A 12,065-nucleotide genomic window follows, 5' to 3' on the forward strand; every position below is an offset into this window, starting at 1 on the left:
ACCATGAGCTCTACAGACATTCACACGCGGAGTATGCTGACATCGTCCCTTGAAGCCGACTGGTGGCGACAAGCGGTAGTCTATCAGATCTATCCTCGCTCATTCGCTGACGCGAACGGTGACGGGATCGGTGATCTCAAGGGCATCACTTCGAGAGTGGACTACCTGAGCGAATTGGGTGTAGATGCTGTCTGGCTCAGTCCTTTTTACCCCAGCGCTCTCAAGGATGGCGGATGTGAGCACCAAGCCCAGATAGTATATTCACTTCTCAGACGATGTGGCCGACTACAGAAATGTCGATCCCCGCATCGGAACCCTTGACGACTTTGACGAAATGATGGCCGCCCTCAACAAGGCGGGAATCAAGGTCATAGTCGACATCGTGCCTAACCACACCAGCAACGACCACGAATGGTTCAAAGAGGCGCTTGCCGCTGGGAAAGGGAGTGCTGCCAGGGAGCGATATATCTTCATGGATGGTGAGAGCGTAAAGGCTGCTCAGCTCAGCTTGTAGGCAAAGGCCCGAACAAAGACCAGCCTCCAACGGACTGGGAATCTGTCTTTGGAGGTCCAGCCTGGTCGCCTTCCGGTCAGAACGACGGGCAATGGTACTATCATTGGTTTGATTCCTCTCAACCAGATTTCAATTGGAACAACGAGGATGTCAAGGCAGATTTCCTCAAGACGTTCAGATTCTGGGGAGATCGTGGCGTCTCTGGGTTCAGGATCGATGTCGCTCATGGATGTGCCAAGGACATGTCTGGAGAGCTACCAAGCTACAAGGAATTAGCAGAGATGACAGCCAAAAAACTTTCCAATGGTAACGCAGACCTGATTCATCCGATCTATGACCGGGACGAGGTGCAGGACATTTACAAAACCTGGCGAAAGATCTTCAACGAATATAGCCCGCCTTTGATGTGAGTCCAAGCGTTGAGACGTAGCTGACATTGCAGCGCCGTTGCAGAGTGCTGGGTCGCCGCGGACCGGAAACATTTGTATGCATCGCCCGATACGCTTGGTCAAGCGTTCTCCTTCGACATCCTCTTGGACCAGTTTGACGCCGCCGCGTATCGGAAGACGATCGATTTTCAACTGGAAGGTCTGAAAGAGTCCGGCAGCAGTTCCACCTGGGTCTTATCCAACCATGATGTGGGAATACCTTGCTGGCCCTGCTGACATCAGGTCATTCGACATGCCACAAGATATTCTCTCGACATGCCAGTTGCTGAGTCTTCTGATCTGCAAGCGCACATTCCTATCTACAACATGCACCTTGCTAGTGGTTTCACTCAGCCCAAGACTGATCCCGCCAGAGGTCTGCGATGCGCAAGAGCGGCCACCATGATGATTCTTGGTCTGCCCGGGTCCACCTATCTGTATCAGTGCGTTGATTGACAAGAAGGTTTGCTCACCCATCAGAGGAGAGGAGTTGGGCCTACCCGAGGTAGCAAACATCCCAGCCGCTGAGAGGCAAGATCCCAACTTCTTTCGTACAGAAGGGCGTATCATTGGCAGAGACGGTTGCCGAGTTCCTTTGCCGTGGAACGAAAAGGGCATACACCATGGCTTCGGCGAAGGCAAAGAACCTCATTTGCCTATGCCAGAATGGTGGGGCAAGCATGCTGTGGACACGGCGTTAGATAGACCTGACAGCACTCTCAACCTTTACCGCCGGGCGATGGCATTGCGCAAGGATTTGCAGTGTGGCGAAGCACTTGAATGGTTGGACAGTCCGGCAGAAGTGCTGCACTACAGGCGACCGAACGGGTGGGAAGTTGTTTTGAACGCTGGGGAGAGCGATTATATTATTCCTGAGGGCCGTACTGTAGTCTTGTCGAGCGGCGTGGCGGTTACGGATCGGGTGCCTCCCGAGACAACCGTCTGGCTGACACCTAGCCCTAGCGTCTAGAAAGTTGCATGCTCTATAGCGGTGCCCGCCACTATTCCGCCACATGACGGTTTTCATCCATTACTAAACCCTTTTCCCACTCTCATAACAATCTTGTCGCCCCAGTTCACCATGCCGCCTAAGAATGGTCGTGATGAGGGGCCTGAAGAGGACTCGGATTCTTCCGCAAAGCAAAGTGGGCATGAGCGTGGTCAGCCTCCGAAAAAACGGCGAGGAGGCATTAGAGTGGCTCTGAAAGCGTGAGTCTCGGGCCCAAGGCAAGTGACTGTCTGACCGCCCGCAGCAAGGTCGGTACGCTCGAGACGCAAATGAGTCATGTTCAGGCAACGCTGGACAAGGTCGTGTCTCTGTTGCAGCATAACGAAGCTCAACCACGACCTGGAACCCTTGTGAAACCTCCCAATCCAGCTCCGTTCTCCCTGGAGGACTGGGTGCAGAAAAATGCCCACGCGAGCACCTCGGCCAATTCCAATAACCTTGTTCCAGCCATGCACCGCCTGGAGCCCGTCGTCGGCAGTGGCGATGACGATGAAGATGGCGAGTCTGAAGACACTGAGGCTCTTGGATTGATGCGGGGAATGCTAAAGCGTGAGGCATCACGGCGGCTGCGAGAGGATGGACATCCGGTCCAGCGGACGCGAGAAGGCTTCAGTGGACGTCGAGTGGATCAGATTATAGGCGCGAATGACCAGTCTCCGAACCGTCGTCGCATCGACTCGCTTGATGATACTATTCTGAGTGTCAGCAGGCATTCGGGCGAATTGACCGAGGCGAGGCTTGATCCCATCGCTCTGGGATTATGTTCAGAAGCAGAAGCGAGAACTCTTTTTGACTTGTGAGCTTGTGGAGAGCGCATGTACTGAACGCAGATTCTTTGCACTTGCCCATCCGTTCATGCCCGTGTTTGACCCATCAGAAGATAATTGGCTCAGGCAAGTGACTGACTGGACGCCCATTGACCGTCTCAGTCTCCGCACCAGATCAGCCTTCGCCCTTACTGCCGTTCTATTCGTGGCGAAGAAGATACAAGAGGCTGGACAACCGATGAGTCGGACACAGGCAGTGCTACGAGAGCAGGCAGAGAAGCTCGGTGGGTGAAATGCTCATGCGGTCCTGATCTCTCAGCGAAGGAGACCATTTTCTCGCCCGTGTCCTCGATTGAAGCTTTGCAAGGCATGAGTACGTGTAGCTTGCGGTCTTTGCTGAGTATTAGTCCTGCTGGCTTCATGGGGAGATACTGGTTGGCGTCCTGGATCACACTGCCTCAGCATGGCGTGAGTGTCCCATGTACGCTTAAACTAAATCCTAGTTTCGATATGGGTCTTTACCGATGTTTACCTAGATTGCAGCGCAGAAAAGGTGACAGGCTGAAGGATGGCAAGTCTCCTCTGGAGTATGACCGGAGCGCTGTGGATGAGAAACGTCTGATCGTTGGCGCAAGGCTGTGGCTGTTGGTCGTCAAAATGGCTATAGAGTCAGTGAAGTCGAACGCTCCCGCCTGACCCCTAGAATGTCTTACAACCATGGTCGCCCGCTGCTTATAACCGATACGGACGTATTGGCTAACGCCGATGCTTTACTGGATCATCCATTATCATTGCCCTCGGATAGCCGCCTGATAGCATCTTGCGAACTGTTAATCCTGCGGGGTGAGCTATAGGATCGACTAGACGCTGACCCCAGTCCCTCTCTTCCGGGTCACGCTTTCTGAGACCTATGAGAATCATGATCAAGCGCTGCGTATCTTCAACGACGGCGCGCCAGGCTGGGAGAGGCGATGGACGAAGTACTATAGTGAGTGGTGTATCTAGACCTCGCTCACGTACAGTCGCCAAGGGCGTCTCCGAAGACGACATCCTCTTGACCGATCGTGAGTCAAACGTGGGAAGGGAGCTGGGCTAATGGACAGTGTCAACTCAGCTTTGTTTTGCAATGTGAGCCGAGGTCTGATTGTGCTCACTTCAGTGTGATTGCCAATTCGAGTCTTCTGCGATACGTCGAAGGGCCTGGGGATGTGTCAAGTCTCTCTCTCCATCGTCGGGAGTGGCTTTTGTCGGCTTTAGAGTCCGCCGGACTGGTGGCGAGGCGCATCTTGGGACGAGAGGTGAGTCCCTCTATCTCGACGGGGCTCAACAATCCAGAAATACAAGCTCAAGGGAGCAAATCATTACTCGCATGTGGCATTGGCAGGTGTAGCGCGAATATACATCCGACTCGCGACCCTTTTTCCTGAACACGTGGATCAAAGGCAAGCAGCGAACGACATCACGCAACTGGCAGATGTCCTAGACACTTGTAAGCAAGGGTGGGGAGGAGCGCACTAACTATTAGTTCCTGGCGTTCACTTCGCACAGCAGCTTCGACACGTGGTCCAAAAGGCCCGACGCAAGGGTGTATTCGGGCGTGCCCCGCACGTGTCCTCAAGGACCATGTCTGACACCCATTCTATTGAATCGAGCTCTTCGCATCAGGTCACCCAAAGTCCACTGGATTTCGACATTTTCCTTGCAGAACAGATGCTGAACACCAGCAACGTGGGCCCAGTGCAGCCTGACCTCTCTGATCCTTTCGCTGGGTTGTTTGACACTGGCAATCCTACCGCAGGGTGGGAATCATTCAACAACAATGATCCGTTTGAACAGCATCCGATGCCCTGGCTTGAGGAACAACCATACGGGGGTTTGCAGGATTCGCACCCATACCAAGATTTTTTTGGCAGACAGGAGTGACCTCATAAACTGGCACGCTTCCAAATACCTGTACAATAATGCATTCGAACGCGATTGCAGGTCCATATGCTAAGCTACCGCCGCGGCGTCTTTCTCGCTCTCGACTTCCTGCCCCCGATGCGCCGCTTGTTGTACCACCAAAGCTCCGTCCACCTTACCAGTGGTCAAGTCTTCGAGCTCGGGCATGTTGCTGTGTCGAATGCCATCGAAAATCGCATCCACTTCCTCCAAAGTCTTGCCCTTGGTCTCGACCCAATAAAGGGCCTGGGATTCAGCGCCGAGCATGCTTGGGCACTCACGACAATCGCTGTGAGGACAACATCCCACCCGACGTTGATGAGGTAGATCTTCCAGCCCAGCTTGTCACTGATAGTGAGCGGCATGAGAATGAGTCTGACTTACAGGCCAATTGGCATGGCATAGAGGAACACTGTACTGCATCATCAGCGAGAGACTGACTTCAATGCTTACGCGATGGCGTTGTTGGCAAATTGACAGAAGGCCTGTCATGAACTCGGGTCTATCAGATAGCTCACCATTCCATTGGCGCGGATCGAATAGTTGAGGATCTCTGGAGGATACAGGAAGAGCAGTGGGGTCCAGCCGATACTGTAAGATCCTGTGAACAGGAAGATCTGGTCCGTCAGCATGGTTGAGCCCACTCTACCCACGCATGCGATTGCCCCATAAACCCCCGGTTTGTACGTGCTCAATGCATACTCCTTACTGAGAATGCCCAAGACGAGCATGAAAAAGGTGCACAATCCCTGCGTGAGAATGCCGACGGGCTTGCGACCCCAGCGAGCACACAGCTGGGTACCGAAGAGTGCGCATGCGAGGGCAAAGATGTTGAGAACCACGTTCTGTGAATCAGTGAGAAATCACCGGAAGGATACTCACGACTTGTAACTGAGCGGTAGTACTCGTCACTCCGACATTTTCGAGCTGTGTTCCAAGATAGTACCCAGATGGATAACCTGCAATAACACTGAAAATCGCCGGGGTGACCGCGATCAAAAGCCTCTTGCGCGAACTCCGATTGGTGAACATTTGCCTCCATGAGGTTCTTTGACCTTGGTCTTGCTCCCACGCCAATTGATCGACAATCTCCTGATGTTGAAGCAGGACTACCGGATCGTCCGAATCACCATTGGCATTGACCCGAGCGAGGACCAGCTGAGCTTCGGCGTGCAGTCCTTTGTGCTCAAGCCACCTTGGGGATTCGGGGATAAATGGAATGATAATAATGCAGATGACAGAGAACACGCCCTGGAACAGGGAAGGCAGTCGCCAGGCCCAAGTATTCTGGATGTTGGCTGTGCCTAGGGTCAGACCGGCCGCGATGAGACCTCCGACACTGTCGAGTGAGCAATGGCATGGCTGATCTGCCTACTAGTAGTTGTCATTATAGAGTCCAACACCCCATGCACGCCAAGTTGCCTTGAATGTCTCGGATAGGTAGACCGCACCGGCGGCACCGGCAATAGAGTTACCAAAGCCAAGCACAATCCGACTTGCGAGGAACATGGCTGGGGATTAGTCGAGAACGATGGATGTAGCTCACGGACGCTTGTCGCTGCTGTCTGCAGAATAACGCCCACGACCATGAGGCAGGTGGACCAGAGCAGGGTCATTCTCCTTCCGAGACGATCGAGGAAATACCCTGTACACAAAGGAGCTAGCGCTCCGCCAATATATACTGAGCATGTGTTGAGGGCGAGTTCGCCGGTGGACAACTGAAAATAGTTTGTGTATTGAGGCAGAATATTGACCCCGTTCAGCATGCTGCCATCATATCCAGTGGTCTGAGTAGTCAGAGCGGATTCTCGAGAGCTACTCACCAGACTCTGAGCTGCAGAGCAGAGGACTAGTAGGACGGAGAGGACAAGACTGCTCTCGGGGACCCATGCTGGCATCCACGTGCCTGAAGGCAACTTGACGAGACCCATTCTGACCAGTCAAGAGAGAAGATCAATGCTGGGTCATTGATGAGACATCTGTAATAACATCTTATCATCTTGTGGATGGACACGCTGGGTTCACATTGCCGCTACTTTACCGTACCGTTCATCTACCGAAAGTATTTTTTGACTCATTGCCACATAGGGCAAACTCGGTGGTTCTCCCCGGAAACCTCGGCGGTTGCTCCGCAGATTCAGTGATCACGCCTGGGTAGCCTTCTCCAACTCATTGTTCGCTCTTCCTTGCATTCTTTGCTCCTCGGAATATCGTTCAGCCGCTTCTTGCTCGGCCCCTAAACTCTCAGCGATATCCGGTATCCGGCTCTGCCACACTCACAGACTGCGCAGTCAATCTTGGCCTTGTCAGTGTCAACAAAGTACAACAAGACAATGGCGATGATACCCAGGCCGACCAGGAACCAAAAGGCGTAATTGTTGTTTCCGTGCGATTGCTTGATGATTGCAGCGGCTAAGCGTCAGATCCGGCTACGATCTACCGCTCACTGATGAAGGGCCCCGCGAACCCCGTACTCTTGGAAATGGTATTGAACAGGGAATAGAACACTGAAGGGTCAGCGCGACAATTACGGGTTTCACCTACTGAAGAGCTTTGTGGCGGGAGCAACCTCAGAGATCATAGTCACCTGTGGGATCAGTTTGGTGGCGGATCATGACCCACATTGTAAGAGGAGCAGGCCGAAGTAACGAGCTACAAGTCAGAAAACGTACAGTGGCATTTGCTCACATTCCAAACTTGCATAAACCAGAATTCCCACACTTTGGGTCAGCTGCATGAAAGCATTCCTTGCTCACCATTGTGAAAACCGATCTTGTGCGTGAATGAGCCCAGGGCGCCCCACAGGCATGGGAACAGACTGAAAATTGCGCTAACGAACATGATCCACTTGACCTTCCAATCGTAACGGCGGTGCAGGTATAAGATCACGGCGCACCCCGCGCCGCCGCACAGGTCGCCAACGAGATTAAACGCCGTGCTGATTACAGGATTGTAGTGTATCGTCTCCAGTTGGAGGATGAAATAAATGCTCAGAAACGCGCCGATAGCTGAGCCTGAGCTTGCTGTTCCGCTGGACGCTTACCTTCGAAGAGAAAAACGTAGGCACACAGGTACAAGAGGCATTGTTTGAGCTGTACGATGCTTTTCCCCGCGTAAATGACCTGCCTTGGTCCGACAGTCCACATGGAGTAACCGGATGGGACCTGCTGAGCGGGGCGCCACTTCATACAGATGAAGTACGGGACAGTCACCAGAATGGCGATCGGTGTGTAATAAGCCATTAAGACGCGATAAGCATGCAGCAAGGCGCTGGTATCGGCGAACCCGACAGCTTTTGAGACTGCGATGCCGATCCCGAAAACGACCACAGAGCCAAAGGACCCCCAAATGTTGCACCAGTTGAAGATCTTCGCCCTCTCATATGCATCGAGCTTTTCGTGTTCCTCTGGTGACTTCAACCCGTGCAAAACGTCTTCTTCAGATTGTATCATCTTCGGGAGGTCTCGAACCATTGAAGGATAAGTCGCCTGATAAAAGGCGCCGACGATCGTCAAGGCAATCCCGCCAAGTGCCCAAAGCACATTTGCTGTCTGCCACTGGGATACGTCCTTGATCGACATCATGCCAAATTCGCAGCCCCAAGTAATCACCTCTGCCCCAATCATGATCCATGGACGCCAGTTCCCATAATCGGCATATGGTCCAAGCACGAACATCACCACCACCGTAACAGCAGTGAGGATACCAGAGATATCGAGGAGCACGGTGTTGACTGGCTGTCGAGCGCCAGCCCAATTCATGAAGCCATCAGGATGGGACAGTGTGAGTGTGGCCTGTCTAATATTCCCTCCTGGCCCACCTATGGCTAACTTGATAAGCCTCAAATCGTCCTCATTGCTCACGAGATGCATTTGAGTTCAGGAAGAAGAGGACAAACGTCCAATACTCCCACTTCGTTGCCACCTGTCTTTTTCCGGCGAGCGGAATGGCTCGTCGCTGTTCGATGACGGCCAGACCCGCGCTGTGCGGGACTTTGCTGGTGAGGTCGTCACCCAGGATGACATCGTCGGCCTTGATTTCAGCTGACTCAAGGTGACTGTCATCATGCTTTTCGTCGACGTTCTCGACAACGGGAAGGATGCCGGTAGACATTTTGGTGATGTTGAACATTATACCGTGAATATTGGCCTGGCGGCCTCAAGTTTCGAGGAGATATCATCATGGAAATGAGGCTGATTCGTCAGGTTATCAGCCTGCAAATCTGCAAGGTTGACGCTAACGAGCTATTCACACGAGGCTCCGCTAGACGAAGCGAGGGTCCGCGAAAACGGAATTTACAAAATGTGGAGGCATGTTTACCGACTTCCGCACAGAGTTCGCGCGAGGCAAGCCGAGACGTTCCGCTGCGTGTTGCGCTCAAAGGCTTCTCGAAACCTCATGGCATAGACCTCTTGGCAGAGCTCTCGCAAAGAAGCGTGGCAACGGCAGATTGCCGAAGTATGATGCGGAAATATCGATCCTGTCAGGACTTTGCTGAATCGCAGAAATAGATCGTGGACAGAGTGGACGAGGGATCGTCTGACTTTCATCGATGCACGAGCCTCGTTCGGCACCGTAAGGCCTCCTGTCCCGAATTTCACCACTCCTCGTGCTTCATCTGTACATGTCGCGCACTAAAAGTGATCGCGGTGGAAGTTCACACTTCTCAAGTCACACAGGTGACCCTGAGCGGCGTTTCGGTATTTTGATCGTGTGGCGCTTGCGCTGTGCCTAGCGAAGATCCTCTTTCTGCATCCTGCAATTCACAGCCCTCGTCATCCACGAAGCATGCCGTGGGCTCGGTCTAGTCCGTTACTCAACAAGCGATGGATCAAGACTGGCTTGTTGGCTCTGGCAGCCCTGTTAGTGCTTCTTCCTTTGTTGCGGTCGAAGCGAGGATCGTGAGTCCTGTCCGAATTGGGTCCGAGCTCTCACACCGTCAGACTCAAAGCATGTCCCACCAAAGGCGAAATACCTCCGGTCCATCTATTGCTACCCATCACGAAAGATGCCGCTGTCAAGACCCCGAAGTTCTGTCGTGCCTTGCTAGGAGCCATCATGACTGGGTATGATCCAATCATAATGAATTGGGATGTCGAATTGCCAGTATTCGGCACCCACAAGGCGAAAATCTTTGGCAAGCTCTCATATTGGTTCGCTGCTGACCGTAGCCAGAGCTTGACAAACTGTTCCAGGCCAAGCATCTGCAATTCCCTGAGAACGACCTTGTCTTCCTGGTGGATGCTCTGGATGTCTGGCTTCAGCTGCCACCTGCAGACGTAGCGAGACGTTTTCTCGAATACGGTAAAGATGTTCTGGTAGGTGCGGAACGTCACTGTGTCCCAAATTCATGGCCTTCGGTATGTGATGATCTCCGTTCATTATACTGAACTGTGACAGCACGAATGCCAAGGTGCACCGCAGAGCCCCCTTCCTATTGGTCTTTGGGAGCCTCACATGAAGCACGTTGAGAAGGTCGAGCAGTGAGTAGCACCCTATATGGCCGCTAACATGTACAGCTCTCCTACGCCTCGACATGCCAACAGTGGAACCGTATTGGGAAGAGCTGGCAAAATGGAGGTATTGTTCAGGCGCCTGGCCGAGATCATTGGTGATCCCAAGTATCCACATCCGGGTGATCAAGGCAAGTCGAACCACGAGATGGTAACTGACACTTAGGCGCATTCAATACTCTTCTGGTACACGGAGATCTCGGAGTAGACTACTACAGTCGACTCTTCTGGAACTCTGCCTCGGACGAGAGCTCACTCATATGGCTCAATACGCTTGTCCATCCCGACAGTCACCTCTGCGGACACAGTGGCCCTAGGAATTACACGGTCAGCGGTGGTCTCGAATCCTTCTCGCCTGGAGACCCGATACCGTGGCATATGCTACCCAGCGTGGGTCACAACCAGCTCACTGGGCAGATTCCGGCCGCTCTTCATTTCAACGCCATCGCGACCAAGAACCTCTTGCAGGATCTATGGGGCAAGCCGTGGTATAGCACTGCCCGCTTTCAACCATTTGTCAGACAACGGGTGAGAGGCCTCAAGGTCAAGGGTGTCAAACCGAATGGGGACTGGCACGAGCTCGACGTGGAGTCTACATGCGCCAACCATTTGCCAGGACTGTGGCCCGAGGCCTGAGGAAGGACCTGCGTCTCGTCTCTCTCCTTTTTTTTCTTTTTTTTGGTAATTCTATGCGAACCGGAAACATATGATGACCGAATTGGCCTTAATCACATCGAGTAACCGACATCATTTCGGTAAATGCTACGTGAGGGGACGTGTCTGGTCATACTTAACGGTTCACACACTCATCCCAATTTCAGAACGAGGCTTAGCGTCGAGGTACTTCCGAAGACTCTAAGTTCACACAGTGCATCCGGCACATCCAGGCTCCCAGTAATAATCTCCCTTGTACTAGACCTGGTCAATTTCGATCAGGCTCGATCGGTCTCGCCGCAGGATACGCCTTGTCATCCCACACACAGACCGCGTGACCCCGGGTTGCAGTGCAAGTCTCGGACGTACTCCACTGCTGTAATTTCTGTACATTTAAGTGTCCCGATATCCATTGCGGATTGTCGACGACCCGTCGCAAGAACACTCAGAGCGCACCATGCAGCATCCACCCTGCTGATCGCCGCTGAGCATGTCGCTTGGCTGCAGGTGTCTGGCTCAGCGACCGGATGTTGATGAGAACAGTGATGAGGATTGCCGTCACCGACTCTGACGTTGTCGACCCTGATCTTCTTCGTGGTACGGGCACATTGAAGGCTCCTTTATCCTTCGAGTGAGATTCATTTGGCCCCAGCGCACCCGTGCCGACACCCATTCTGGCGACTGCATATAGGAGATGGGATGTCAAGTGCATGCACGAACTCTTTGGGAGTACTTTGTGGAATCGACTCTTTGGGTACGCAGTGACCTTTGTGTATTCGAGGACCACCCGCTCCTTTGAGCTGACAATGTTACCATGATGAATGATGACAAGAGGCGAGTCTCATGCCGAGAGGCTCTTCAGAGAGTCGATCACACAGCCCGTCACCGTCGATCACACAGCCAACGCCGAAACGGGGACAGGCACTGTGTCGAAATGCTAATGCCGCGTCGAAAGTGAATCTTGGTCAAAACGTTCCACAGAAATAACATTGAGCATGCCAGTGGCTCGCCGGCGGCACGTAGATTCATGTGTGGATCCTCGCCCCCCTTGACACCGAAGGGCTCCCTCCGCCATTTGGAGTGAGACATTCCAGTGGAGTCCATCAGCTAGCGAGGCTACCGTAGCAGACTCTATCCTCGTGTGGGGGGACGGAACCAAATACTCGGATCCGAATCCCAAAGCTCAACAGCTGTATTCATTGTCTTTGAGCTACCCAGCCTGTCGCTCTATTCCCAAAT

General features: G+C 53.1%; 5 protein-coding genes across 5 annotated transcripts; 3 read left to right on the forward strand and 2 right to left on the reverse strand.

Annotated features, from left to right (window-relative positions):
- Positions 1–33: 33 nt before the first annotated feature.
- Positions 34–1,912, forward strand: BD324DRAFT_583230 (putative alpha-glucosidase; the record flags this gene model as incomplete). The annotated part of the gene is made up of 6 exons (XM_022013608.1): positions 34–235; positions 273–479; positions 515–920; positions 957–1,152; positions 1,186–1,385; positions 1,423–1,912. 6 exons carry the CDS (start codon positions 34–36, stop codon positions 1,910–1,912), a joined length of 1,701 nt encoding a protein of 566 aa, XP_021869093.1.
- A 111-nt stretch (positions 1,913–2,023) lies between these two features.
- BD324DRAFT_653107 (hypothetical protein) lies at positions 2,024–4,641 on the forward strand (the record flags this gene model as incomplete). Its single annotated transcript, XM_022018608.1, has 13 exons — positions 2,024–2,151; positions 2,196–2,747; positions 2,782–3,002; positions 3,038–3,091; positions 3,126–3,186; positions 3,222–3,386; positions 3,422–3,561; positions 3,596–3,706; positions 3,741–3,782; positions 3,822–3,846; positions 3,878–4,016; positions 4,054–4,207; positions 4,244–4,641. The coding sequence occupies 13 exons, from the start codon at positions 2,024–2,026 to the stop codon at positions 4,639–4,641; spliced, it is 2,190 nt and encodes a 729-aa protein (XP_021869094.1).
- Positions 4,642–4,710: 69 nt separating this feature from the next.
- BD324DRAFT_643341 (putative hexose carrier protein) lies at positions 4,711–6,590 on the reverse strand (the record flags this gene model as incomplete). The annotated part of the gene is made up of 10 exons (XM_022017538.1): positions 4,711–4,905; positions 4,941–5,007; positions 5,044–5,076; positions 5,113–5,144; positions 5,178–5,276; positions 5,313–5,504; positions 5,542–5,998; positions 6,035–6,170; positions 6,206–6,446; positions 6,483–6,590. 10 exons carry the CDS (start codon positions 6,588–6,590, stop codon positions 4,711–4,713), a joined length of 1,560 nt encoding a protein of 519 aa, XP_021869095.1.
- Positions 6,591–6,895: 305 nt separating this feature from the next.
- On the reverse strand, positions 6,896–8,772 carry BD324DRAFT_583003 (autophagy protein; the record flags this gene model as incomplete). The annotated part of the gene is made up of 8 exons (XM_022013592.1): positions 6,896–7,071; positions 7,107–7,166; positions 7,204–7,246; positions 7,282–7,311; positions 7,348–7,379; positions 7,416–7,667; positions 7,703–8,485; positions 8,523–8,772. 8 exons carry the CDS (start codon positions 8,770–8,772, stop codon positions 6,896–6,898), a joined length of 1,626 nt encoding a protein of 541 aa, XP_021869096.1.
- Positions 8,773–9,447: 675 nt separating this feature from the next.
- Positions 9,448–10,808, forward strand: BD324DRAFT_653110 (hypothetical protein; the record flags this gene model as incomplete). The annotated part of the gene is made up of 6 exons (XM_022018609.1): positions 9,448–9,560; positions 9,603–9,765; positions 9,831–10,019; positions 10,060–10,142; positions 10,179–10,294; positions 10,339–10,808. 6 exons carry the CDS (start codon positions 9,448–9,450, stop codon positions 10,806–10,808), a joined length of 1,134 nt encoding a protein of 377 aa, XP_021869097.1.
- Between the last annotated feature and the right edge of the window lie 1,257 nt (positions 10,809–12,065).

Source organism: Kockovaella imperatae (genome assembly GCF_002102565.1).
Source record: "Kockovaella imperatae strain NRRL Y-17943 chromosome Unknown BD324scaffold_13, whole genome shotgun sequence".
Taxonomy (NCBI): domain Eukaryota; kingdom Fungi; phylum Basidiomycota; class Tremellomycetes; order Tremellales; family Cuniculitremaceae; genus Kockovaella; species Kockovaella imperatae.